This window comes from Podarcis melisellensis (genome assembly GCF_964234715.1).
Source record: "Podarcis melisellensis genome assembly, chromosome: 5".
Lineage (NCBI taxonomy): Eukaryota > Metazoa > Chordata > Lepidosauria > Squamata > Lacertidae > Podarcis > Podarcis melisellensis.
Genome location: NC_138537.1, coordinates 45,368,834 through 45,396,683, shown reverse-complemented (window position 1 = coordinate 45,396,683; position 27,850 = coordinate 45,368,834). Strand labels below are relative to the sequence as shown.

Genomic DNA, 27,850 nt, shown 5'->3' with positions numbered 1-27,850 from the left:
GTTGCAATCCCGCTTGAATTTTCCAAATACTCTTCTTCTGTGCCATTTTTCTCATTGCTTCAGGTCAGTTAGGCTTCCTGCTGAAGATGGAACTTTAGCAGATGAGCAAAACAGCTTCTTCTCCCATCCCATGGACAATGATCCTTACTTTGGCCCTATTCTGCCCAATTCAGCCATTGCTGGCTTGGTAGGAGATGAAGCAGAAACATTTAAGGTGAGTTCTGCTATGGATATAACTACTTGTGGTCAAGATATCTATTGAAATATCATTGATATAGGACAGCACAACTTTTTATAAAACACTCAGCAATTTTCCCTGTGAAAAGTAGATAACTGCAATCAATGCCAGTCAGCACTGAATGAGTAATTTATTTTTTAGTACTATTTGTTTTAGTAACTGAAATGTTTTTTTAAATTGAAGCCTAAAGATGACATTCAACCTTATGTTCACCCTACTTCCCACTGCTGGACTCAAATCTCTGATCTGTATTTGGGCTGTGAAGAAGGATATTGTTTGAAAATTGGTGCAGACACATTCAAGGCTACAGTTATCCATCAAAAGCTTTCCCCAGATGCTAAAGGTTAGTGCAGTTTCAAGTCAAAGATTGTCCCCAGCCTTTTCTGATTCATTAGGATGACCAGGGTCCCTTTCATAGAATGAGAGGGGCAACTGCCTCCCCACGTTTTAGACTATGTAATTCTTCTTCACCTGCACATGTACCTGGACAATTCACTGGTTACACACACTGATCTGGTACAGTGGTGCCCCGCAAGACGAATGCCTCGCAAGATGGAAAACCCGCTAGATGAAAGGGTTTTCCGTTTTGGAGGTGCTTCGCAAAACAAATTTCCTATGGGCTTGCTTCACAAGAAGAAAATGTCTTGCGAGTTCCTGCGGTCCCCCCCTTTTTTCCCCAAGCCGCTAAGCCGCTTATCAGCTGATCCGCTAAGCCGCTAGCCGCTTAACAGCTGATCCGTTAAGCCGCTTATCAGCTGATCCGCTAAGCCGCTAATAGCACTAAGCCGCTAAGCCGCTAATGGGCTTGCTTCGTAAGACGAAAAAACCGCAAGACGAAGAGACTCGCGGAATGGATTCTTTTCGTCTTGCGAGGCACCACTGTACTGCTTAGCCAAATAACAGCTTAGCACGAGTACAAGGTACCAAAGAAGAGACAATGGCCCCTTTGCTCCTTCTTCAGTCATTGTGCTGCTGTGAGTTAAACAGTGGTTTGGCTGAATGTGTCATCGCAGTCTGGGTTATTGAAATGTCTGGCTACAGACAAACCAGGAGCTGTAATGAAGGTTTGTTCTTCATTTACATCTCATGTTTATCTGGAGGAGACATGGCTTATGCCTGGATTCAGGCAATATGACAAGACAAACCATGTCTTCATCTTGCTGCAACATAGCAGCAGGAAGGAAGAGCAGAACAGCAGCAATCTCTGCTCCAGGAGCCTGCACACGTCAAGAATTGAGCCACTTTGTAACTACTATTATAAATTAGTATGTTAGTGCCAAAGACAAAAATTCCATTTCTTCTTCTAAATGGTGACTGTTTTAAGAGTGGACCTTTAAATGTTGCTGTGAACTTAGACCCTATCATACAATTCATGCTTTAAAAATATGGAAGCCATCTTCGATTGGAATGGTGTGGGTCTCCTATGGCCACTGAAATGCAATAGATTTATTGAATCCACTAGCTTCACAGCTGGTGGTCTTAAAACTATTTGACCAGTGCTCCTAATATTCTGCCACATTGAACTCCTCTCATCTTCATATTTATTATTTTTAATTAATGGCATCACGTTAAACCATCCCAATAGTTATTTCATTCTGCTGTGGACATTATTACAATACAGACATTTCTTGTGAGAGCACATAAATGCCTTCCATCTTCAAAACTGAGTAGAAGGAAAGCCAAAACATGGTCAATTGCCCATATATCCATGTGTGTGTATGCCTAGGCGACACATTACTACTTAGAATGAAGGTATGCAGTTCCCAAACCAAACCCCATAGAAGTGATTACTGCAGTCTTCTGAAACTACAGTAGGTGCTTCACAAATCCAGTAAATACTGGTTCTACACTGTAAAAATCTACAAGCAGGTTGGTGTAATGAGGAAGCCTTTGTTTCTTTTAAACCATATCATGTCTGGTCCTCAATATACTGTGTCAATATACTGTGTAGGCCGCAACTGACATAGCCTTGTTTCCTTTGCAGCAAAAAGAAAGGCAACTTTTCGATCGGTATCACAGAGTATGAAAACAGAAGGTATTTACTTTTTAATGCTAATTGACTTTGCAGGAAGCATCTGCAAAGGGGATTGTATGTTGCTGTCTGGTAGGAAACAGCTAATCAGAGTGGCATATTTGAAATGAGGGGGTGGTGTTTTATTTGGTGACTTCATCAGAAAACTCTCCAGTGTCAGCAGTAGAATTGGATGGCCACGAAAATGAGCTGTCCAGATGCAAATTCCACCTCCAAAAGTTTTATGAATGATAATCCATTATCAAAGTACTATATTTTGTACACTGAAAAACAGGTATACTAAAGAATAGTACTGTAAGAAGAAGAGGTTCTCTCACTCTGTGTAATAAAGAGAGCATATGTGCATGCAGACAAGCATTAAACCATAACAAGGATTACACCATAACAATGGGTGTTTGCCACACTTTTACCAGAGAAGAGGGATGGGGGATAGATAGTTTTGGAGGGATTGGAAATGCTGGTGGAAGAACTAGAGCCTTTTGATGCTTCCATCGCTCCTTTGGTTTTGTGTTATGCTTTGTCTTATCAGAAGGACAATAGGGATTAAAATAGTAGGAATAAAGCTGAATAATCACAAAGGGACCAAATCCTGATGGGTTTCAGGCAGGTGTGCAACAGGGGAGATGCATTATCACCTTTGATTAAATCACTTTTGCTCCCTCTGTTAACTTTTACTTTTTTATGTTGTTTTTTGATAAAGTGAAACTGCATTTTTGGCTTTATTTTGAAGGGAGCAGAAGCTTCAGCCCTTCTCCTATTTATCTTCTTAACTCAGAGCTTCACCCCCAGTTGCAAAAAGAAGGCCACAGTTATGTTTTCTACTCTGGGCTCATTATTGCCCATAATCCCTTTGTGGCAGACCAGGTCCTTGGCCTTGGAATCCTAAACATATTTTTCTATGGAAAAATGTGGCAGTGCAATTTTCAAAAAGTGCAAATTCAAGTGGCTATAGAAGGTTCATAGCGTCTGTGACATAACCATGGTTCATTTTGTGATGATCCAGGATCCTTTACCTGTGGTGATCCTTGTTTCAACAGAGTGATACTCTACAAGGAGATAAATAAGCCTTTGCGGCTGTATCCTGGCATTAAATATAATTTTTGACTAGTAAGAATTTTGAAAGGTCTGTATATGTAAATGAATCAGCCTGATTCACACTTCCCAGACTAATATCAGTTCAGATTGCAGTTAGGCTTGGGGTTTTGTCTTTCTTCAGATTTTGTGATACACATTTTATGTGCCCTTTGACATTTTTTGAGCCAAAAACTGTATTATTGTTCTTAAAACAAAACCTTAGAATGGTGCAGAAATGGGTTGGAATGGACTTATGAGTGAGTACATATAAAACTGAAACAGATAAAAAAATCCATCCATCCCTGTTCCTTATTATTCCATGGTACTGAGTGGCAGTACTGCCTTTGGAGATTAGTTATGAAATTTAAGTGATAAATTTTTGAAATCTCTTTTATTAATTCTTTTTGTAGCTGAAGAAAAGAAGGAAGCTCAGAACGTCAGACTGCTTGCTATGGCACTTCATAAAGATGGACTCTATACAGCTGGAAATGTATGTAAGGCACCATTTGGTAGAAGACTGTAGCCTCATTGTGAGTGCCAGCCAGCCAAACTCCAATGTTAGCTTTAGTCCTATGCTAATTGCAGGTGTGCGGGTGGCGCTGTGGGTTAAACCATGGAGCCTAGGACTTGCCGATCAGAAGATTGGCGGTTCGAATCCCTGCGACGGGGTGAGCTCCCATTGCTCTGTCCCTGCTCCTGCCAACCTAGCAGTTCAAAAGCACGTCAAGTTCAAGAAGATAAATAGGTACCACTCCGGCGGGAAGGTAAACGGTGTTTCCGTGCACTGCTCTGGTTCGCCAGAAGTGGCTTAGTCATGCTGGCCACATGACCCGGAAGCTGTACGCCGGCTCCCTCGGCCAATAAAGCGAGATGAGCAGCGCAACCCCAGAGTCGGTCACATCTGGACCTAATGGTCAGGGGTCCCTTTACCTTTACCTAATTGCAGGTGTGCAGGCTGGATTCAGACTGGAACAACATTGAGGGTCAGAGTGTGAAAGCCCCCAGCCACCCCTAGTCCTGACCTGTTTGGAGCTCTAAAAATAGCTATTTCTGCAAGAAAAAATGTGCATTCCAGAGCAAAGGATGTGTGATAGGATGAGAGAGAGAGATTTGCCTAAGGTCACATAGTAAGCTCATGGTGGAGATGATATTCAAATCAGGGACTTTGATCTGTAGCTCAGTCACTTAGCTGCTATGCTACACCGACTCACAGGCATCAGCCACACCCTTCTGCTAATTCCCCACCTGCTGCCATAATATGCCATCTTGGAGTTGCACCAAAATTAAACACAGAAACTTGTTGCTTATACCTAAGTCCTAAGAGCCAAACTAGACATAAGGCATTGGAGATGGTAAGTGGATATACTGTATTGGCCCGAATATAAGCCACACTTTTTTCTCAAATTTGGGCTGTGAAAAGTTAAAATGCAGCTTATATTTGCAACCTTACCGCATGGCTCCCCCCCCCCACATACCAGGAAGCAGCCCAGGAGTGCTGGGCAGTGGCACGCTGCCCACCTGCCACTCCCAAGCCTCCCCCAGCTGCCAGAAATAAGGGGGGAGGCCACCGGCAAAGCAGCACAGCTCCCTCCTCCAGAGAGCAGCCCGGGAGCGTGGGGCAGTGATGCGCGAGCTGCCGTAAAGAAGGGGGAGGCCGCCCGCAAAGTGCCCCCCCCCGAAAGCAGCCTGGGAGCATGCAGCCCACCTGCCGCTCCCAAGCCTCCCTTGGCACTGGCTTGGGGAGGTAGTGCCGGGAGTCAATAGTGCTGGGAGGTGGGCCACACCCACAAATAAACCTTGAATTTTAAAGGTGTGGCTTATTTGTGGGTGTGGCTTATATTCAGGCCAATGCCTCTTAATTATTATTACTTCCTTTTTTTTAAGTAGCCACAGGATGGCAAACAAATTTGGTTGGGCTAGAGCAGTGTTTCCCAACCTTGGGCCTCCAGCTGTTTTTGAACTACAACTCCCATCATCCCTAGCTAGCAAGACCAGTGGTCAGGGATGATGGGAATTGTAGTTCAAAAACAGCTGGAGGCCCAAGGTTGGGAAACACTGGGCTAGAGCACTGACAGAGGGAAGAGGTTAATCTTTCTCCCTGCACCATGATCCCAGTTTAAATTGCCCCTCTCTAAGTTGCTGTTTTCCCATAAGGGGCAAAGACATGTACATTTTCACTAATAGTGTGTTGGGAGGGTATTATTTAGATAATAATTAGGAAATTAGGAAAACATTATCGGGAAAACACAGGATTGGGAAAACACTGTCCCTTTTTAATTCCACCTAGTTGGTTGCTATGCTGTCTTGCTAATTATGCTTTTAAAGGTGTGTGTCTGTTTTTGCCTAGGATGGCGTTGTGCGTTTATATAAAATCAAAGGCAACAGTTTTCAGATGGAGGACTGTCTGGAAGTGGAAGAGCCCATAACAAATCTTATCTTCTCCCCTGACTACTTTTACTTATTAGTAGAAACAGAAAAGGTATATTGTGAAAGGCAAAGTTGCTGATAAATGGTTCCTACCTTAAATTGGGATATTTTAAAAAGTGAGCCCATAATCAGTACAATTTGGGGTCTATCACACACAACAGAAGTGCAGCTATTGTAGGAAATAATCAAATAATGCTGGATACTGATTTTGCATCTGATTTTAATCTTTGCCTTAACATGCAAATGAAGATTGAGGTATGAAATTCAGAAGATTAATTCATATATCTAAAATAAACTTTTAACCACTTACCACAGCTCTGTAATTGGGAGCAAAAATGCTGGGGGGAAACCCATGGTTGAGTGTGTATATGTGTGTCTCTGCTTGCTTGAATATGTGCGCATGCCTGCTTGCCTATCAGCTCACCTCTGTATATCTTTCTCTGCCTGCTTGAATGTATCTGTGCTTTTCTGCTAATATGTCATTCCCCCACTGAGTGTGTGTGTGTGTGTATCTATGGTGTGGGCAGGGTGTGTGCGTCTATTTGTGTATCTATGTGCTTTATTTGTGATTAATATATGGGGTATGTGTGCTTATGTGTTGGTTATGCTCACTTTGGTCACATCCACATGGCATTTGGCCCCTGGAAGGATGTAAAATCCTCAATATGATGCCCAGGTTAGCCACTCTGTATCAAAGCCCTGGAAAGATAAGATGGGTTTACCTGGCACTGAGAATATAACATCATGGGCACCCATTGAGACTCTCTGGGCTGAGCATTCCACAACCATATTGGCAGTCCACCACTGAAAAGTCCCTTCCTTTAATAGCCACCCACTACACTTCACCTAGGGACGTGGTCTAAACCACTGAGCCTTTTGGGCTTGCCAATCAGAAGGTCAGTGGTTCAAATCCCCTCGACGGGGTGAGCTCCCGTGGCTCGGTCCCAGCTCCTGCCAACTTAGCAGTTCAAAAGCATGCCCAAAAGTGCAAGGTAAACGGTGTTTCCGTGCGCTGCTCTGGTTTCGGTGTTTTGTTGCGCCAGAAGCGGCTTAGTCATGCTAACCACATGACCCGGAAAAACTGTCTGCGGACAAACACCGGGTCCCTCAGCCTGTAAAGCGAGATGAGCACCGCAACCCCAGAGTCGTCTGAGACTGGACTTAACTATCAGGGGTCCTTTACCTTTACCTTTTACACTTCATCTGGCAGGGGAACCTGGAGAAGGGCTATTTAAAAAGATCTCAGAGTCTGGGCACTTTACACCTATCTTTCTTCTTCTTAGAAAATAGCTACCAGCATTTCCTCATTGTGCTCTGCCATATTAGCAGTAAATCAAGATCAAAAAAGTAGTCAAATGTCAATGAAATTGCATGTGGTTGTTACAGAAAGCAAGTTGTTAGTGTGACAGCCAGTTTTTCAGTCCTTTATGGAAATGCATAAAATAATTGAATCATATAACCTGGTGTTTGTCAATTTGAGTTCAAATCTACTTCTCAACATCTAAAAAAGAAAATTGATAAAGATAGGTGCATTTTTCTCAAAGAATTTAGGATATGCTTTTTCTGTCCTCATAATAGATTGTCATATCCACTTAACAGGGATCACTCTTTGCTTTTAATCCTAATGATAATGAAGATGTTATCAAGTTAATGGATGCCAGTATAAGCCATTTTGTAGGAGCTGAGTTTCTTGTTCCAGGAAACAAGCACTGTGTGGTAAGGAACTCTTATTTTCCAAATAACAGAAGAGAGAACCAGTGTTTTTTAATGCACTGTCACAACCTTTGCCAGCTTGCAGTCCTCCAGATGTTTTGGACTACAACTTCCATTAGCTGTAGGAGTTGTGCTCCAAAATAGCTAGAGGCCACCCAGTTGGGAAAAGGCTGCACCATCATCTTGTGAAGGCTATTACAATTCAAGATTCCAAATGAGATCCGGAAACCTATTTCCATATTGATTGTTCTACTTTGATGTTTTTATCCTATTCATTTTACAAAGCACTATAAGCAGTTGGATAAGGCAGGCTGTAAATAAAAACTAAATACAGGCAGTGACCGTTTTTGGCTTGTCCAATTGACACACGATCACCGATGCATAGGTCGTTTTGGACCCAGAAGAGGGCAGAATGGGGGTGTAATGGGGCAGGGTGGGCTTATGCATGCTCTGCCAAATGTACGTGGGGGCTGGGAACGAGACCCCTGCAGAAAAATGGTCACCACCTGTAACAAACGAAGAAGAAGAAGAAGAGTTTGGATTTGATATCCTGCCTTTCACTCCCTTTAAGGAGTCTCAAAGCGGCTAACAATCTCCTTTCCCTTCCTCCCCCACAACAAACACTCTGTGAGGTGAGTGGGGCTGAGAGACTTCAAAGAAGTGTGACTGGCCCAAGGTCACCCAGCAGCTGCATGTGGAGGAGCGGAGACGCGAACCCGGTTCCCCAGATTACGAGACTACCGCTCTTAACCACTACACCACACTGGCTCTCCAAAGTTGGATCCAGCATACAAAATTGCTGCCATTACATCTGTTGGTTCTTAAGTAAACTTGTTCAGTGCAAATAGAGCACACTGGTGTCCATGGCTAGTATGTCAAGTCACCAACCTGATTTATTTTCAATTGTTGCTTACAGTGTTTTTCCCTCTTATATTGTAGTCTGTAGCAGGATCAGGAGAGGTACATGTTTGGCAGTTGGAAGATGGTGCTTTTGTCAGCAAGCTATGTCTACATACCTTGGTATGCACAAACAGAATCTGAGTATGTAATTAATGAGACATTTTATCTGTTGTCTTATTCAAGCCAGCAATACATTTGGTCCAGCAGAGAACTAGAGTTTTGAGAGAGACCAATATTATTTTTCCTAGTAAAACACTCTATCCAATAGAGCTTTTGGTATAGAAAAACCAAGAGTACTCTGATGGTACTTAATGAGAAAAATGAAAAAGAATATGATATTAAAAATATGGATTCACTGTCTGCTATTTTACAAAGCATGCTTTTGAACTTCTATGGAATTTTTAAAACATTTCTGAAGCTGTTTCATATGCAAATGTGTCAAGAATAAAACAAAAAAAATTATGTTAACGAAGTATGGCCTAATAATGATCCATGCGTGATTGATAGGATTCTTTGTCAAAACCCCATAAAAGTAACTTGCACTTGAAAAACTAAGAAGCCATAAAATGTTTCTTAAGATCCTGTCACGGTGAAATTCACTGTCATTTGTTCTTTCCATAGGTCACTGCAATGGCCTGTAGCCTTTCATGTTCATGTGTCACAGCGGGAACTAAAAAGGGCCAACTTTACTTTATAGATCTTACTGCCGTTGAAACGCCTAGGGTGGTTCACCGAGTTTCCATTTCTGAGCATCCTATTCAATTTTTGCAGTAAGTATATTGAGAAAGCAGAGCAAAAAAGACTGCCTGGGCTCAAACACAAGCAGGGGGCCCACAGGATACAAAGGGGTCAGCAAACCTTTTTTGGAGGGGGCCAGTTCACCTTCCCCCAGACCTAGTGGTGGGATGGACTGCGCACGTGCGAAGGAGGCAGCTTCTCTCTCTCTCTGTCTGTCTGTCTCTCTCTCTCTGTCTGTCTCTCTCTCCCCAGCCCCTCCCCTCCCCCAAACCTAAATCCGGCCCTGGTCGGGCACCAGCAGCCCGTGGAGGGAGTGACAGATGCCACCATCTCCCTGCCATATCAGTTGCCATATTTCAAGACAAAAACAATACTTAATTAAGCATGGCAGCCCCATCCTCTGGAACTCTGCCTATTTAGATCAAGTAGGCACCATCACTCTACTATTTTGGGTGCCTGCTAAAAGCTATTGTGTTTATACACACCTACTCAGATGCTTAGAAAATTGGAGTAACTTTAGTCTGTTAACTTATGTATGCTTTAAAGTAGGGTTATATTTTTTTCTTGATATACTATTTTATCTTTTGTAAACAGCTTTGAGGGTTTTTTTTTAAACAATCAAGCAATGTATACTTTTAGTGAAATAAATAGTTAATAAATAATTTTTGATGTACTATATTTGTTCCTTTTCCCTCTCAAGCTATGAACAAAGTGGTCAGTTTCTCATAACGTCAACAACAAATGGATATATCTTTATTTTAAATGCTCTGCCCATGGAATCATTTCAAGTCCTTGGATACGTAGGTAATATAGTACGTTCAAAATTCATGGATATTTGTTGCCTGCATATGCTAGCTGCAATATTTCCAAATGGTAATGGATATTATTTCCTGAGCATTTTTAAAGAAGATGATACTCTCCAGAAACTGAAGGTTTTACTTCAAAATAATAGTTTGTCTTAAGGCTGAGAGAGAATATCATCCGGCCTGTGTACTATCCACATTTAAAGGAAATTTAGTGACACTGGATTTTTGCTAGCACCCTGTGAATATTTGCTTTAGTTTCCTTAAAAATAAATAAGTGTCTGCATAGCTTCTATAGCTACAGAAGAAAATCTGAAAACACTATGGCAGGTAATTGGGGGAGGGGGGCTGTTTCCTAAAGGCTCTTTCTGTTCATTGGAATTTTGAGGACCAACTCAATTTTTTTTAATGGGTTTATAATAGAACTGATATATATCCACTCATTGTGACCTGGTGTATCTATCATGTTGATTTGGTTTTGGAGTGAGCAAGCCTAACGCATAACACCCTTGCACAAAGGAGCTGTAATGTGCGTCCTTGAGTTTTTAATAATAAAGTGGTGAAAAGAACGGTTATCAGAACTCCTACATTCTTTTATAAGACTGAATGCATTTGTTAGGTCCCCAGTTCAGATCAGGGTCATGGTGTTGGCAAAGAGAGATTTAAACCAGCTTTCTAATTCTGGTTTGTCCACCTTCCAAGCTGCAGTTTGCAATATGCTTAAGTTGTGTAACAAATTACAAGTGATTAAGAGTGCCTTCAATTGGGACTAGGTTTTTATGTGTATATGTGTGATATAAAGTTGACTATCTTCTACTTCCAATGTTGCTGGGAATCAGAAGTAGGAAGTGTGCTGTTGTAGTAAGGTCCTATTTGCAGGTTTCCCATAGGCATCCAATTGACTATGGCAAGAACAGGATGCCTAAATAGATGGACCTTGCGCCTAATTCAGCAGGGCTTTCCTTATGTTCTCAGGTTTTTCCCTGTAGAGAAATAGTCACAGACAAAGAGGCCCTAATTTCAAAAGCTAGTCTACCTACCTCTTTACTTGGTGTTACCTTCCTAGAGCTCCTAATATATTGTACGCCAATAGAAGGAATATATCATTGTGATTCTCTACCTTGCTTGAAATACTGATTTCTCTTCACTTTAGCAATGACCAGTGAGATTCTTGATATAACTTCAGTCTATGATGTGGAAAAGAATTCAACTGAAGTGATTGTACTCCTTTGTCCACCGGAGATCAAAAGGGCACGAGTGGAGATATTTAATCTTCCTTCAAAGATTGTTCTGGGTAAAAATGAAATACCGTGTGAAGTTCTGCTATAGTTGTGTCCTGTATTAGTCATTTTTAAAAATCACATATGCTAACTGCAAACCCATTCTCCAGGTGTGGAGCCCTTCCTTGCCAAAATGGACCATCTACACACAGGGGTGGGGGTGGTATTAGCAGACTAGTGAGAACCCCAAGGTTCACAACAGTACAAGCATTATTTGGGGTGGACTCTAAAGAGGGGAGGGAGAACAGGACTTGCAATATTTTGTGATCATGAAATGTTGGCTAACTGGAGGTGGGAACAGAAAACTGGAGTTGAGAGGGTGGGAATGGAATGGAACATCCTGTGAAGGGATGTGGCTAAGCAGGAGTACTCTACCACTCTGCACATTTCGTTGTGGGTACTTCTGATACTTTCTCTCTGTGTAGGGTAATCACAGAGAATGAAGGGAATCTAGCATAGTAGAACCAGGAACGAAAAGCAAGAAAATGGAGAAAGCCTTTGCTTCTTATCTCCATAATGTCTCATTTATAGGGAGAAGTGTGAGGGCTTGTCTACACTTCCGCTTGTCAAGTGCCAAGAAAACATGGGTCCTAGCTGTTCTCTGTTTGTCCCATGCTTTCTAGGCACGGGTCTGAGTGGTTTAGCTGTTGTCCTGCCATTTTCCCCTAGAAAACCAGCTTTTTAGTGTTAAATCGGAGCAAACATCAATCCAGAGAAAGCCTGATTAATGTTTGTTCCAATTCAGCAGTAAATGGGGTTTTCGCAGGGGAAAACAGAAGTGTGGATGAGTCCTTTGTACAGATATTCTAGAGATTCAGGCTATAACTACACATTTGATTGAGATTTAACACTTATCATGTGCTATTTACACATGCTATTTACACAAGATTTAACACTTATCATGTGCTATTTACATTATTATTTTTTAGTGAGAGATAACTACTGACATGGAAGTAACGTCTTTCTCTCTTCCCCATCCCACTATGAATCTTTTTTTTTCTGCAGAAAATGATGAGTGTATCAATGAAAGAGGGCAGTTGAAAGAAAGTGTCATTCAGACCCGTGGGTATGAACTAGAATATGCTCTAAGTTCTGTGGTCAAGCGGAAGGACAGCATAGTGTTTGGCTATGCTAGCCAGGCACCTTTCATCTGCAAATACCATCTTACGGCAAAGGTATGATCCTATTGCACAATAAATGAAGTGACTTAAGGCAGTCAACCTAGATGTGAAATTTGTTAACTGCATTTCCATTTATTTAAGCTCTTAGAATTCACAGTCTTGGAAGCTCTTAGAATTCACAGCCTAACAATCTGGGCCCTACAGCAGTAGAAAGAGGGTTTAACTCCTATTCCCGTTTTCCTTATGGACTCCCCAGTTTCCCAAATCTGACACTTTATCCTAGATAAGTAGCTATGTGTGGCTTTCTACCATCTTCTTGCAGGATGCACACTTGTAGTTCACAGGAGCCTCATGCTTTGCATCAATAACAATCTCTGTGTCCTTGATGCTGTCCTCAAACCAGTCTGCTGTGCTTTTTTGCTAAAAGAGGACATAGCTGTGTTGTAGGTTGCCTCTTTGATGTAGTTCTACCTTGCTTCAGTGCCAGTGCTTGTTCGACGGTATCGGAGAAGCATTCACAAAGTTCAGGTATGGCTGTTGCAGAAGTGTTGATTTGAGGCCACACTTTCTGCTTTGTGCTATCCATCTCTTTGGCTGGAGATGGATCTTGCTCACCACCAGGGAGTGATCCAAGTTTAATAACATGTCCAAAAAGGAACTAGTTCCAGTTCATGATCTTTCATATACAAAATGAAGTAGTTCCTTCATGTTGATTTCACAGTTCAAGTTCATCCAGTTGGTCCTCAGTAATTTTCCTCAACATTCAGAATGTTGCAAGCTGCTGTGGTGAAGTATAAAACAATCAAGTTGGAAGTAACTTAAGGCTGTACATCAAGGGAGAATGAACTTGAAGATGAACTAGAAATTGTTCCGCGTTCTACACCAAAATGAATTTAATTCTCATTCAGTTCACCTGCAATTACGGGAAATACTTTCAGGCATAGTTCAGAGATTTCTTTAACTAATTTAGGAAACTTCATTAAATCAATCTATTTAATTCCAAGCACTGATGACATCACTGGCACATGCCAGGGCCTGGCAGTCTCAGTCCCTGATTGGCATTCGCATAGTAGATAGGAGATTCCCTGCCATGCTTCCAAGGCTCTGTTTGCAAAGCCAAGAGCTGTAGTGAGGACTGTTGGGTTGACACTGAGCAACTAGGGAACCTGGTACTCACAAGAACTTCACGGGGCCAGCAAGACTGTAACGTTCTGGAGAGCAGCTCTAATTTCTGCTTTACATTTAGTACTGGTGAGTTGTATGAAATACAGAAGCGACTTGGTTTCTGCCCAAAAGAACTACATGTAGGGTTGGCAGTAAAACCTACTACAAACAGCAGTCCCCATAAAGATTTAACATAGCTCTGTCTTAAGTCTTAAAAATTGTCCATCCTCTTATTTTCTTTTGTTTTCTTAGCCATTTTACATGAGGATTCTTGAATACTACCACAATCACATCTGCTATGTAATGTTACCTGTTCGATTCACAGATAACCTGGAAAGACCAGCCAGTCATATTTGCAGAGAAGACGACACCAAGCAAACAGTTTGGACGGGGTTTCCTGGAATTGTCAGCGCATGGCAAGTGGTTAGCTTCAGCTTCAGAGAGTGGCCTCTTATTTATCCATGATGCTTCAAATCTGGTATTTGTCATAGTGTGGCTCCCATTAACCTTTGCTTGTCAGAAGTATTTCATAGGTGCTTAAGCTAACTAATAAAATAATCTATGCAGCTTAATCTTTCATGCACGTATTATTCCAATTTTAACCCCTCCAGTAACACTATTAGTGCTACTAATAGCAGACTGCTGACAAAAGAATATCTATGCATTTTATCTCACTGGTCTCAGTTAAAAATAAAATACCACTTTCCCCCCTTTCATTCAGTGATCTGTTTACAAACGAAGCAGTCTTTATAACAGAACAACATGCTCACATTAAAATTTGTGCATAGTGTTACTGTTTCTTCACATTTCTATTATTTGGGTACAACTTAATTTAGCTTAATGCAGGATTGGGTCTTACCCATGGCATGCAAATCTTTGTGTTTTGGCTCTGGTTCAGGCAGACCAGAACACAAAGGACTGGGGGCAGGTGACATAACCTAAGATAGGAGTTCTGAAGATGGCAGATGGGAGAAAGGAGGATGCATGAGTTCAGCAGCTTCTCCAATGGCACGTTGTACAGACTAAGTTGACTGTTGTCAGAGCTTTATAGGTCCTTATCAGTGGGTGCAGATTGGCCTTTGAGTTCAGCTGATGTTCTTCAAGTTCATCCTGAAGCTATAAGTCATTGTTGAGCTATGGAACTCTGTCATGGTTTTGCTGAAGAACCACCCTGAACCACATTGAACCATGCTTAAGAAACTAGGAGCTAACCATGAGATGGTGTGCTTTTTGTCCCAGCTCCTCCCTTGTCATTCATGAATTCCACAAAACATTTCTGATAACCTTAACCATGACAAGGGGCTATATTTATCAGTTTCAACCTAGCTAATGAGAATCAGGTCCCCTCTTAACCAGCGATTGCTGGCCTCCTTCAAATTCCAGTTAGCATTAAACATGGTGCAGATATAACCCTTAATCAAAATTAAGATTGCCATGGTAAATATGTATAACTTGCAATCTGTTGGAATCAGAGGCCTTTTTTGGTATTATTCTGAAAAACTTGTGTAAGGGGGGGGGGGAGTTGCACACACTAGCTCCCCCCCCCATGCCTACCTAATCCCATGTTGAGCATAAAAATCAGTTTGGGTTTTCTAAACCTGCTTTTAGAAGCTTCCTCACAATCAGAATCCTAGTGTTATCAGGGTTCCTGGTCGCAAGCAGGCTTTTAAGCACATTCAGCTGAGCATTCTGTGAGCCCTCCTTCAAACCTTCTTGTGAAACATGAGAAGTTTGTGGATGGCATGGGTCTCACCAACATGCACAGACATTGAAGATGGGACTGCTGTGCAAAATCCCCTACACAGTGTTAAAACACAGAATAATGCCTGTACAGAGCTAGGATCTTACTTCTTTCCAGGTATGAAAGAGTGAAGTGTTTTCTGCACTTTCAGAGCTTCATCTGCCACAGCTATCAGTGAGAAACTCATGTGCATGTGACGCTCTAAATCATGGCCTTTGTCTCTAAATTAATATTCAGCTTTTCTCATTTAAACGTGAATATAGTGAACCACATACCTATTAAAATGGACATGGCTGCAGAATGTGTTTTAGATGCATTTATTTCTCTGTTGTAATCCTTCCAAAACTCTTTGGTCTGATGGTGTAGATTACAACAATTAAATAAACTGGTCAAGTATTGACATAATGTTTCCAATCTCTCTTGTTTTAAAAATAAACTTTAAAAATTTTTAAAATGAGAACAAAATGCAAACAACATTAAACATACTGATATAACTGGGGTGTAGTGGCGGAGGAAAACTAGAATGGATAAGAGGAAGGGGAAGAAAAGGGAAAATAATACCCTACATTAATTCATGTGCTGCATCTTTCATCAGTATCCAAGGCATTGAAAAATTACTTTATCCTAATCTTCTAAAATATATCTTCTCCACAAACTTAATTGGATCATTGGGGGTCTATGTACCGTCTCTGTTGTATTGATGTACTGTATATAAATTTTTTAAAACCAAATAGCATAAAAAACACCTGATTTAGATTCTTTCCTAGTTACTTTTCATTGATATGTGAGATGCTCAGAGAGAGCTGTATCCCAGATTCTACCAGCCCAATCTCTTCACCATAGTTAAGAGAATAAAAGCAGGCTGCGGAATCTCAATGTCCCTCTCTCTAGAAGGAATTCCTTGACTATCAGGTAACAGTGGTATTTTCTCTCTCTTCCTGCTTAAGGAGGTTCTGACTCGTGAATACTGCCATTCGTATCATGGACAGGGAATCAGATCTTTGGCATTCTCACTGGATGGCCAACATATTCTTGTAAATGGCATGCAGGACGGTGCACTTGTTTGTCTGAAATGGAAGTATGTATAAGCTGAAGAATGCCTGTATATGACATAAAACAGCCTTTCAGCAATTCCATTAGGCTATCATTTCCTATTCAACAGAGCAATTTAAATACTTTTATATACTTATATCTCTATTATTTGACCCCAAACAACTAGTTTTATGTCAGCTAAAAAAGGGCAGCTAAGGGTCTCTCCTGCTTTTTTTCTAATGTGTCATTAACAGTATACTGGATTTCCCCCACATTTTTCTGCTTTATTAGGTGTTCTGCAGTGCTTCCCAATGTTACTATATTATTGCTATCTGAGTGGCGATGGAGGGTGGGACTCTAGCACCATAGCAAAAGAAAACCTGCATAAAACTTGTGAAGTTGGTGGTGTAAAAATTTACAGGATTTTGGGAGGAAGTAGAGCAACATGCAGTGAATGTAAATGGAAACTGCAGGTGCAAACAGTATTGAAAGTGGGAATGCATATAACCATCATGAGCACAAATCACCATGAATTGCAATAAGAAAGATGTCTGGAATGGCTCTAATTTAATTGACATGGGCTACTATCCTGACCATTTATTTTTGAGCAAATAAGCATTGGATTTAGATATAACAATCTTTTGATCAGTCCATTAATTATGGTGGTACAACCTTACCAATTTCCTAGTCATTTAATTTCTCTCTCTCTTTTTTGCAGGAAACTGGGAGAGCGCAAATCAAAGGAGGCCACTGACTTCGGAGCTTACCTTCTTAGCAACGTACTCAACAACTATATTTTCCAAGGAAATGCACACCTAAAGACCATGCGAGAATGGGCAGTGGCATCAAGTCCCATATATAAGTTATCATTGGATAGCATTTCTTCTCAGGTTTTAAGACTTTTTAAATATACTAGTGTGGTATTTGAAACATAGGTGCTATATAGATCCGTGATGTGCATGTATGGAAGTTGTGGATGAGTTACAGTGCATCCTCGATCTGTTGTTAGAGAATGTATGGAGAAAATGACTGATGAATGCTCTGGATAAAGTGATGTGATTGGTGGGGGTATTGCGTGAAGCTGCCATAAACTAAGCTTAGTACGAATAAAATACAGAATTGATGAAGATATATATACATATACATATATATATATATATATATATATATATGCTTTCGTAGATTTTCACGGGTACAGGAATGCAGGTTTTGGTGTCCTCGGGTGTCTTCCCGTGTAAAAGTTGGGGTGTCTAGGCGACGTTTCGACGAGGTCTCACTCGTCATCTTCAGGCTGGTGCTTTCGGCTTCTTGTTACTGGAACAGAGCAGGATCTCAGTGTTTGAGTTCCTATAAATACTGTTGAGGGGGTGTGGTGTATAGCCTCCAATGTTCTGGGCAGAGAGGAAGTTCCCAGGCTAGTGTGCCTTTTCTTCTTTTGTTCCTTAATTACTTGAGGGATATCTTGAGTGATTTCTTGAGTGATATCCTTCCTCTCTTTTCCAACACATGAAAGAAACAGGACACGAAATTAATTTTGCAGATTCCAAATTGCTCTTTAACATGGAACATCACCACAAGAGAATAATCATGGAAGCCATCGAGATAGAGAAACACCCTCACAACATGAACAAGCGTGACGACACATCCCGCTTGCCAGACATCTGGAAATTAGCCCTCCCCACAAAAACTGACACCAGATCCAGAGGCACACAGAACGCCATCACCAATCAACCACACCAGACCCAAACCCAGACCCTCTCCACAGATAAATTACAGACACCATCCAGTAGCCAAACCATGGTGGCACCTCCGGATGCTGCACCCCCCTGCAATCCCTACACAGATCTGGCTGACACAGGCCACAAAACCACAGCTCGCCCCTATACACGAAGCCAAGCCAGAGCACAACTAAGTGCAGTACAGCCATCTTCTCAGAAAAACTCTTCACAAAGTTCAAGAGGTCAAGACACAAAGACTTTAGCAACTAATCCACACCTAATGACCCACCTAAGTGGTACTCAGGATATCACTCAAGAAATCACTCAAGATATCCCTCAAGTAATTAAGGAACAAAAGAAGAAAAGGCACACTAGCCTGGGAACTTCCTCTCTGCCCAGAACATTGGAGGCTATACACCACACCCCCTCAACAGTATTTATAGGAACTCAAACACTGAGATCCTGCTCTGTTCCAGTAACAAGAAGCCGAAAGCACCAGCCTGAAGATGACGAGTGAGACCTCGTCGAAACGTCGCCTAGACACCCCAACTTTTACACGGGAAGACACCCGAGGACACCAAAACCTGCATATATATATATATATATATATACATATACATATACCGTATTTTTCGCTCTAAAGGACACACTTTTTCCCCTTCAAAAATGAAGGGGAAATGTGTGTGCGTCCTATGGAGCGAAGACACCATAGCCCCGCGACCCTCTCCCGGTTGGATAGGTGACGCTCGGCTCTGGCAGGTGCCTCCATAGCCGCGCGTCACCTCTCCAGCCGGGAGAGCGTGCGCGGAGCTAAAGCAGCCCCCCGCGACCCTCTCTCGGCTGGAGAGGCGACGCGCGGCTATGGCAGGAGCCTCCATAGCCACGCGTCACCTCTCCAGCCGGGAGAGCGCGCACGGAACTAAAGCAGCCCTTCGCGACCCTCTCCCGGCTGGAGAGGCGACACGCGGCTCTGGCAGGAGCCTCCATAACCGCGCGTCACCTCTCCAGCCGGGAGAGCGCGCGCGGAGCTAAAGCAGCCCCTCGCGACCCTCTCCCGGCCGGAGAGGTGACGCGCGGCTATGGCAGGAGCCTCCATAGCCACGCGTCACCTCTCCAGCCGGGAGAGCGCGCGCGGGACTAAAGCAGCCCCTCACGACCCTCTCCCGGCTGGAGAGGTGACGCGCGGCTATGGCAGGAGCCTCAATAGCCGTGCGTCACCTCTCCAGCCGGGAGAGCGCGGACGGGGCTAAAGAAGCCATAGCCCCGCAACCCTCTCCCAGCTGGAGAAGTGACGCGTGACTATGGCAGCAGCCTCTCCGCTGCGCCTTTCCGCTGCTCCCAGACCTGCTCTTTGGGGCTGGTGGTGGGCTCATCCTCCTTGCTATGGTGACAACTATGTTCTGTTGACAGAGATAAGCCTGAAGCTTCCTCCCAATACTGGAGCTACAGAGGAGGGAGCTCAAAACATGAGCAGGTTCTGCAGTATGTTTTAGATCTTCATTTCCCGCATACAAGGAGAAAGCAAAACAAATGGCTACCTTCATGCTATGGTTCTGAACTAAAGACGGACAATGGAGAGGCTCGTCTCTGAGCCTTCCATGCAGTTATAATGTCTAATGTGCTAGAGGAAATAGAGCCCTGGATGCTTTCCCCAACCCTCAGAAGCTCTGAACTGCAGGGAATTGGCTGAGAGTTCATTTGTTCCTGACCTCATTGTTATTCTAAAGCAGCAATGCGGCAGCAAGCAAAGGCTATAGCAGCCAAGACTGCTGCTTGTGGCTGGAAAGCCAAACAGGAAGTTTGTGACTGTTGCCATGGGAACAAAGGGGCAGTCCATTCTGTACTGAGCACCGGATGTTAGCTCAGTGGGTTTGTCATATGACCTGTACAGGATGTACATGGGTGGAGTTGGAGTTTCTCTCTGTTTGTTGAAGAGAGCAGACATCTTTACTGTATGACTGCTTAAAGACACAAATAAAGACATGTAGATACGTTTCTGTCTGTGTCTGATTCCCCTCCCTGGGGATATGCAGGGAGCAGGGAGAAGGAGGAGAAGCAGTTGGTGTGTTTTCCTCACAGCCTGAGGAAAATCGCCGGAACGGACCTCGAGTATGTTTATTCCTGCCGGGAGTCGCCGGAGGGAGGTCTAAGGAATTCAGCCGGTGCCTGAACAGATAGGCACATACCTCAAGACGGGCCAGAATTCCAACAGTGGTAGCAGAGGATGGTTGCTGTTTTCATCGACCTCTGTATCAAGAAGTTGGCCTCCATGGAAGCCTGAGGTGAGAAGGCTGATTCTCTGCAGCCAGAAGCTGACCAGAGGAATCTGATAGCCAAGCAACGGAGCCCAGGTATGAGATTTTCGGGCTTAGAAGTGTGAATGCAGATTGAGTTATTCTCTGCTTCACGGGGAGCAGTAGATGGGAGAAACAGCTCCAGTCAAAAGAGAAACCGCATTCCAAACATTCCTGTGGTTAATCCTGTCCAAGGGATGGAATGCACTGTTGCTAAGCGACGCCCTTCAGTGAAGGCCATGCCTCAGAGAGGAGAAGTGAAAGTTAAAATGGAATGTTTTGACTACACAGTCTGAAGAGCTCTTGGAAATTTCCAACGCAGCTAGCGTTCAGAGCTGCCAGGTGGCACAGAGTGTAAACAAGCCAGCTATTGGATTTTAGAGGCTTGTGTTTGAGAGTCAATGCAAGGACTCAAAATGGATGCCAAGAAGGGGGGAGGCCTGCCTACTCCAGACCTTCTGACCAGTGACAATTATGCATCTTGGTCTATTAAGATGAAGGCCCTGCTGCAGAATCAGAGACTGTTTGGGGTGATTGAAAACCCCATTCCAGCAGCACCAACGCGTGCTTGGGAGTCACAGGATGTGAAGGCCAGAACTGCCATAATTCTGTGCGTGTCAGACTCGCAGTTGATCCACATACAAGATTTAGACCACGCGAAACATGTTTGGGACACGCTGAGAAGGACACATCAGAGAGATGCAGGTTCTTCAGCGCTGCTGTATTTTGAGAAGCTGACCAACCTGAGGCTTGCGCCTGATGGAGATGTTCAAGCGCACCTGACGGAAATGAAATTTCTGCGTCAGCAGATGGTGGAACGTAACTTCCGTCTGCAGGAGGAAGTGTTTTGCTTCATGGTGATCAACAGTCTGAATCGGACTTACAAAACGGTTGCCAGTCAGCTGGGGTCTCTCCCAGCAGCGGATTTGACTTCGGAGAGGGTCTTTGCCGTCGTGCTGAATGAACATGACAGACTTGCCGCCCTGGAAGTCAAGGACAAGGGGAGCAAAGAACGGAGTTCTAACGCCCCCACTGCTGTTGCTACTGGAGGAAACGCTGTAGCTTTGAACCTTGTCCGATGCTACAATTGTGACCAGACTGGGCATCTTCAGCGGTACTGCAAGAAGCCACGTAAGAACAGAGGAGCTAAGGCGAGCTCCACAAAGTCTGAGGCGTCAGACAAAGGTCACACCAAGCCAAAGGCAAAGACTGCAAAAGCTTTGATGTCGCTAAAAGCCACACCAGAGGTGGGAAACTTCTTTGTCCTAGACACTGGAGCCACAGTTCACATGACAGGACACAGAGGACTATTTTCTACGTTTAAGAAGCAAAGCGTCGCGGTGCAACTAGCCAACGGTCAAGAGCTGGAAGCCACCGGGATTGGAACTGTGTATCTTAAAAGTCTGAACTTGACTATAAGCAATGTTTATTTGGTTCCAGAGTTGAAGTATAATCTGCTCAGCGTTTCGCAGATCGCCAAGAAGGGACTAAAACTGTCCCATGATGATCAGAACTGCAAGATCTACAAAGATGGAGAGTTGTATCTTTCTGCCAAAGAGAAAGATGGACTGTATTTGTTGACTTTTGATCAAAGTGATTACATGGAATGTAATTCTTGTGATTTTAACATGATCTCTTTTACAGGTGTAGCCAAGAAGAACACCAAGCAGGTCACCTCGAGGGTCGACAAGGCATTTCAGCGGGTGTATGCTGATGTGATTGGTCCTTTAGCACCGTCTAGAGGCAATGCAAAGTATTACCTAATATGTGTTGATTCTTTCACAGGTTTTGTCTGGCTTTATCTTTTGGAGAGACCGAAAGAAGCCTTAGAAAGGTTTAAAGAGTTTTGTGAAAAGGTTAAAAATATGCATGATGCTGACATAGATTGTCTTTGCACAGATGAGAAGCCAATTTTTCTTTTACAGGAGTTCCAGAGGTTCCTGAAGAAGAAAGGGATAAGACACAAAGCTGCTAGTTCCGAAGAAGCTTGGAACAAATGTGTCTGTAGTAGAGTGAACAAAGAATTGCAAAAGGGAATGCATGCGCAATTGCTAAGTTCACATCTGCCACATGAGTACTGGGCTGAATCGCTGATGTCATTCTGTTACACGTGGTTGAGAAAGTTTTCAAAAGAGTTGGGATGTTCTCCTTTTGAGAAACTGTTCCACAGAAAACCTTCTGTTGCCCATTTCAAGGTTTTTGGGTCTCATGTGAGAACAGAAGCTCCAGGTGGGGTAAAGAATGCCAGAGGCATTTTTGTGGGTTATGAAAAGGGTCTCTACAGAGTACTTTTGTCTGAATCTGGTCAAGTGATTCTCACAAAATTTCTAGAGAGTGCTCCTGAACAGGAGAGAGTGATTGTTCCAACATTTCCCACAGGTGATGATGATTCTGATGATGATGATGATGAGTTTGATCTTATTGAGTTCAGTAGTACTGATGATGACAGCGATAGCTCAGACAGCTCAGTTGTCACAGTTATTGAGAGGAAATCTCACGTAATGACTAGACCCTCAGAAGAGGAGGATGAACCACTGATTAAGCTTAGTACTGGTTCTCCAGAGAGTCCAAAGGTTGAACCAGAAATCAAAGAAGAGCAGCACCTCTTACGTAGGTCTGAGAGAGCAACAAAGGGTGTACCACCAAAGAGGTATTCACAAGAGTTTGCTAACTTAGCTGTTGCTGTTGTAAACGACCAAGGTCAGATTGAAGCTGTGTCTGAGTCAGAGACAAAGGCACAACAGAGAGTTGTTAACCAAGGTAATGCAGATGCACTCATTCCTTGGAAGTCACACAACCAGAAAGGTACATTGGTAAAACCAGTGGCGGGTAGTTCCAAGGGTGGAACTGAAACAACAGGGGAATGTTATAAGTATAACAACTGTTTGTTTTCTTCTCTGGATGACGCTTTGCTCGCAGCACGCATTGATACTTTAGGGGGAGTATGTTATTCTAAAGCAGCAATGCGGCAGCAAGCAAAGGCTATAGCAGCCAAGACTGCTGCTTGTGGCTGGAAAGCCAAACAGGAAGTTTGTGACTGTTGCCATGGGAACAAAGGGGCAGTCCATTCTGTACTGAGCACCGGATGTTAGCTCAGTGGGTTTGTCATATGACCTGTACAGGATGTACATGGGTGGAGTTGGAGTTTCTCTCTGTTTGTTGAAGAGAGCAGACATCTTTACTGTATGACTGCTTAAAGACACAAATAAAGACATGTAGATACGTTTCTGTCTGTGTCTGATTCCCCTCCCTGGGGATATGCAGGGAGCAGGGAGAAGGAGGAGAAGCAGTTGGTGTGTTTTCCTCACAGCCTGAGGAAAATCGCCGGAACGGACCTCGAGTATGTTTATTCCTGCCGGGAGTCGCCGGAGGGAGGTCTAAGGAATTCAGCCGGTGCCTGAACAGATAGGCACATACCTCAAGACGGGCCAGAATTCCAACACTCATTTTGTGCAGCATGGTATCAAGGATAAAACCCCACCCCATGAGGCAGGGGCATGTCCTAATTATGAGAAGTTTGTAGCTGGCCAACATGGCCACCCAAAGGATATTGGCTCCTTGCAGTAACCCTATAACTATAAGCGTCCTGAGCTCTTTGAAAGAATGGTAAGATAAAAGTGATAGAGGCCATGGATCATCATTCCGTCCCACTTGGCATTATGTGTCCTCCATGGCATTATGCGTCTACTGTTGTGATGATGTTTTAGTAAATATAATGCTTAGTATAGTTCTAATCCCTTTAGAAGCAAGGAAATGTGATGAGTGGCAAAGGTTTGTAGGGCTAGGCCCCAGACCAGCATAATAGTGAACTTAGTTTTCTGATTAGTTTTTATAAACAATCATTTTTATACGATAATAGTAACAACCATGGTAGTCTGCTACCAGCATTGGCAAATCTTGATGGGAGTCTGTGCAGAGCAAGTAGTATAATAATTATTTCATTTATTCAGATTTATTTAAATTTGCACTCTCCCATCCTATAAGAAAAAATAAGAGAGCAAATGTTAAATATCTTAAAATGAAAATTCAGTATATAAAATGGAAATAAAAAATACAGTACTAACATATTTTGGTGGCTGAAAATTCTGAAGATAAATTGATAATAGCTCCTGTCTTTCTTTCTTTTTTAATATAACGTTGCAGAAGGCATCATTTATTGATACAACAGAACAAGATGAATACTTTCTTCTGACTCAAGCAAAACCTGAAGAGACGACATGGTTGGACCAGAAAGCAGACATGGTAATTTGTCCAGTGCTGCAATAAAGTCTCGGTGGCAACTGAAATGTGTTTTGGTGTCGTGCTGCTCTGTTTTTAAAGCTGCCCCAGTATCAAAAAACTGGTAGAAATCGCTTGGGAGTGAAAGCCAAGCAGCTTAGGCTATGTATGTACCAATGCCCCTCTTTTCATTTCTGTTTGATTCCTCTTTAGACCAGTTTAGACATTACCAATCTGGTTGAAAAAACATGGTTCGCTGAACCGGGAAGAAGCAACAAACTTGAGAGCCCACTCCTCCCCAGTCACTTTTCCTTTTGCATGCCTAGCTTCCTGATTTGTTTGTTTGCTTTGACATCCAAACCTGCAAAACTAAGCCACAGTTTCCCAGTTTGGATACCATAGGAAATCATGTAGTCTGCTGCTAAATATGGCACATGAGAGGATTACTGTATGGAAAGGCAGGAGAGGGTGCTCAAGTTCATAACAAATTATCAGTCCAACAAACCAGGTTTTGTTGGAATGGGAATGTGGTGTCTGGACCAGATCTTTGTATCAGAAAATTCATTTGCTTCTCTCAGGAAGTTTGCAGTCTGCACCATTAATAGCACAGGATTACAAGTGATTGGGACACTTACTGTCAAGCAAACCTGCTGGTTGGTCACCCAATCATTCACCACTGGCGCCTGTCCTTATTTCTGTTCTAGCCAAGTTTTTTGACTGAAACTACAGGCAGTAAGATTTTCACATTATAATCTCCATTAGAGCTTACCTGTACTTTATTTCATATATCTAGAATCACATTGTTAGTTACTTAGCAGCTCCCTCAAGGCTGTTCCTGGCTACTTCTTCTCTGCTCTTGGTCATTACCAAAAAATTCTCAGTCCTACCCCCGGAGCAATGTCATTTGGTGGGGAAGGCAGCCCTCATGTTCTTGTATTGTACATTTCATGTAAGCCAACTTGAGGATCTTTCTATATCAAAAAATACAGGGGTGCTTGAAGCAAAACAGGAAGTGCTGCACTGCTGCCAGCACCACTATACCTGCTGTGCCAATTTTGAGAGATCTCACCCAAAATCAAGCCAATGTCAGCATCACTTCTCCACTGGCAGAGGTGGAAGGGCACCTGCAGGGGGTTTCTGCTGCCTTAAGTGGCGGCCTCACCCTGCCTGATTCAGAAAGATGGGTTAGAAATCAAATGAATGATTAATAAACAAACATATTTTCCTCTCTCTCTCTCTCTCTCTCTCTCTCTCTCTCTCTCTCTCTCTCTCTCTCTCTCTCTTTGTCCTTCTCTCTATTACATCCTAGGCTATGAATGTGGAATCCAGAAAGTTTCATGGAAAGAGAAGAGAAGTAAAAATCAGAATTAAACAGCTACGCAAAAAGGTGTGTGTTGACAGATTGTCAGAAGCATTTTCAGGGCATTGCCCTTTAGCTTTTCCATAGCCATAGATTAACACTGCCCATTTCATAGTGGCTTTTAAGCATAGCTTTAAATCCATTCTCTGGAGACCCCTAACCTGAATAGGAGCCATTATCCCCTAATGACTGGAAGCTAATATGGGCAGAAGAGATCAAATGAGTCATTTTCACAGTGTCAAAACTCAGTTGCAGCTGCATATAAAGGGCATTTAAGAGCAGACCCACATCTATGTGCCACTTAGGGAGGAATTTCAAAGCCTGCATCTTTATTCTGCATTTTATCACAACATACAAAAAGCGAGCCTTGCATATTCTGCAGCAGTAACTTAGGCTGAGGTTGCCTCTTATATGTGGATGCTTATTCCAACTGTCTTGCACTTGGATTTCCTTCTGCCTTCATGAGATTAGATAACATGTGTACCGCTGGACTCTTTAAGGCTGATTTTATTACAGCAGGTAACTGGATGCCACTGTAAATGTTTCCATTTGGTTGCTGCTATGTGCAAGTGTTGATTACCACATAGACTGGCATGATCATGTGGAGTTTCTTTATGCCAGTGTCTTATGTTCTGCTGCTCTAGTTTTTATTATTTGATATATTTTATTATTACAATGGTTTCTGTCACTTATTTTAATGACTGCAGTTCTCCAGGGTGTTTTATAGCGGGAAAGTGTGATGATAGCAACAATATCCTTCACTTTTGGTGGTGATGTGCCTCTGAATACCAGTTGGTGGGAAGCACAAGTCAGAGAGGGCTGTTGTGCTCAGGCCTGCTTGCATGCTTCCCATAGGCATCTGGCCTGATTATTTATACTAGTGAACATAACTAGGACTATTGTAGAGAATCTTCATTTGACAGAACCATTCCATGAGCTAAGCAATTCCCACATGTTATGGCTTCCATTTGGGAGCACCACATCATGGAGCCATTTTGCCCTTAGATGTTAGAGATAAGATCATGGCAGTGGTTGTCTTCAAAAGGGAATGTTGACTTCTCAAAAGGGAGTGTAATGCCCAATAATGAGATCACGGGAGGCATATGGGTGAGTGTCCAAGCTGCAAGTAAGAGCAGAGCCAGATGCCACATATTGGAGTCAGTGCAATGCAGTAAACCCTGGAGAACTTACAGAGGCTGTAAGTCACTGTCATGGACATGACTTCCCATAGTCAAGATGAGCAGTCTGAGTGGGGGGAGGGTAGTCAGAAGAGGAGGAAAGAGACATGCCTCTTTCTCAACCAACTGAAGGCAGTGGACTACAGCCCCCCTTCTCAGAAGGAGTAGAGACTGTACTTTATCAGTACAGCGAGAGCAGGCTGGACGGAGGCCAGTTGTCTGAGGAGCAGTCGTTAGTCACCTAACAGGGGAGGGGGAACTCTGTCAGAGGAAGAGGTGGGAGATAACCCTGAGAGTCCCAGGGCTCACAGAAGAACAAAGGTCAAGGAAAGGCATCAGTCAAAGAAGAAGAGGGGGGTGCTTTCGTGTTTCTTGTTGAAGGCGCAATTTGAGCTCAGATGCCTCAACTTCATCTTGATGGACGGTCGCTAGTGTGAGCAGCTCTGAGGTTAATGGCTGTATACAATAAATCTTCTTGTAAATACAACTACTGCGTGCTGATGATCTGAGCTGGCAGCCTGCCAGATCCTGACAGTCGCATAGATCCCAAAGAAACAAAAATACGATCAGCGTATTTCCTTATTAAGATATTCCAGAACAATTATGCAAACAGGATGAACTTTTCAGTTATCCCATTAACAGTGTACAGTGGTACCTTGGTTTTCGAACATAATCTGTTCCGGAAGACCATTCAAGTTCTGGAATGTCCAAAAACTGAAAACTCAATACAGAAGCCTCAATACAGAAAACTCAATATGGAAAACTCAATACGGAAGTTGCATGGCATGTTCAACTTCCAAGGCACATTCAAAAACCGAA

General features: G+C 43.0%; 1 protein-coding gene across 1 annotated transcript in view; it reads left to right on the top strand.

The window, feature by feature from the left end:
• CFAP43 (cilia and flagella associated protein 43) overlaps positions 1-27,850 on the top strand; it is a 50,574-nt gene that overhangs the window by 6,506 nt on the left and 16,218 nt on the right. The window contains exons 5-20 of the mRNA XM_081911982.1: positions 64-214; positions 422-581; positions 2,223-2,273; positions 3,755-3,834; positions 5,692-5,823; positions 7,371-7,487; positions 8,424-8,504; positions 9,006-9,154; positions 9,823-9,926; positions 11,079-11,219; positions 12,211-12,380; positions 13,816-13,968; positions 16,179-16,309; positions 16,982-17,153; positions 24,419-24,517; positions 25,803-25,880. Of these exons, the coding sequence (XP_081768108.1) occupies positions 64-214; positions 422-581; positions 2,223-2,273; positions 3,755-3,834; positions 5,692-5,823; positions 7,371-7,487; positions 8,424-8,504; positions 9,006-9,154; positions 9,823-9,926; positions 11,079-11,219; positions 12,211-12,380; positions 13,816-13,968; positions 16,179-16,309; positions 16,982-17,153; positions 24,419-24,517; positions 25,803-25,880 (1,969 nt within the window). The remainder of the gene's footprint in view (positions 1-63; positions 215-421; positions 582-2,222; positions 2,274-3,754; positions 3,835-5,691; positions 5,824-7,370; positions 7,488-8,423; positions 8,505-9,005; positions 9,155-9,822; positions 9,927-11,078; positions 11,220-12,210; positions 12,381-13,815; positions 13,969-16,178; positions 16,310-16,981; positions 17,154-24,418; positions 24,518-25,802; positions 25,881-27,850) is intronic.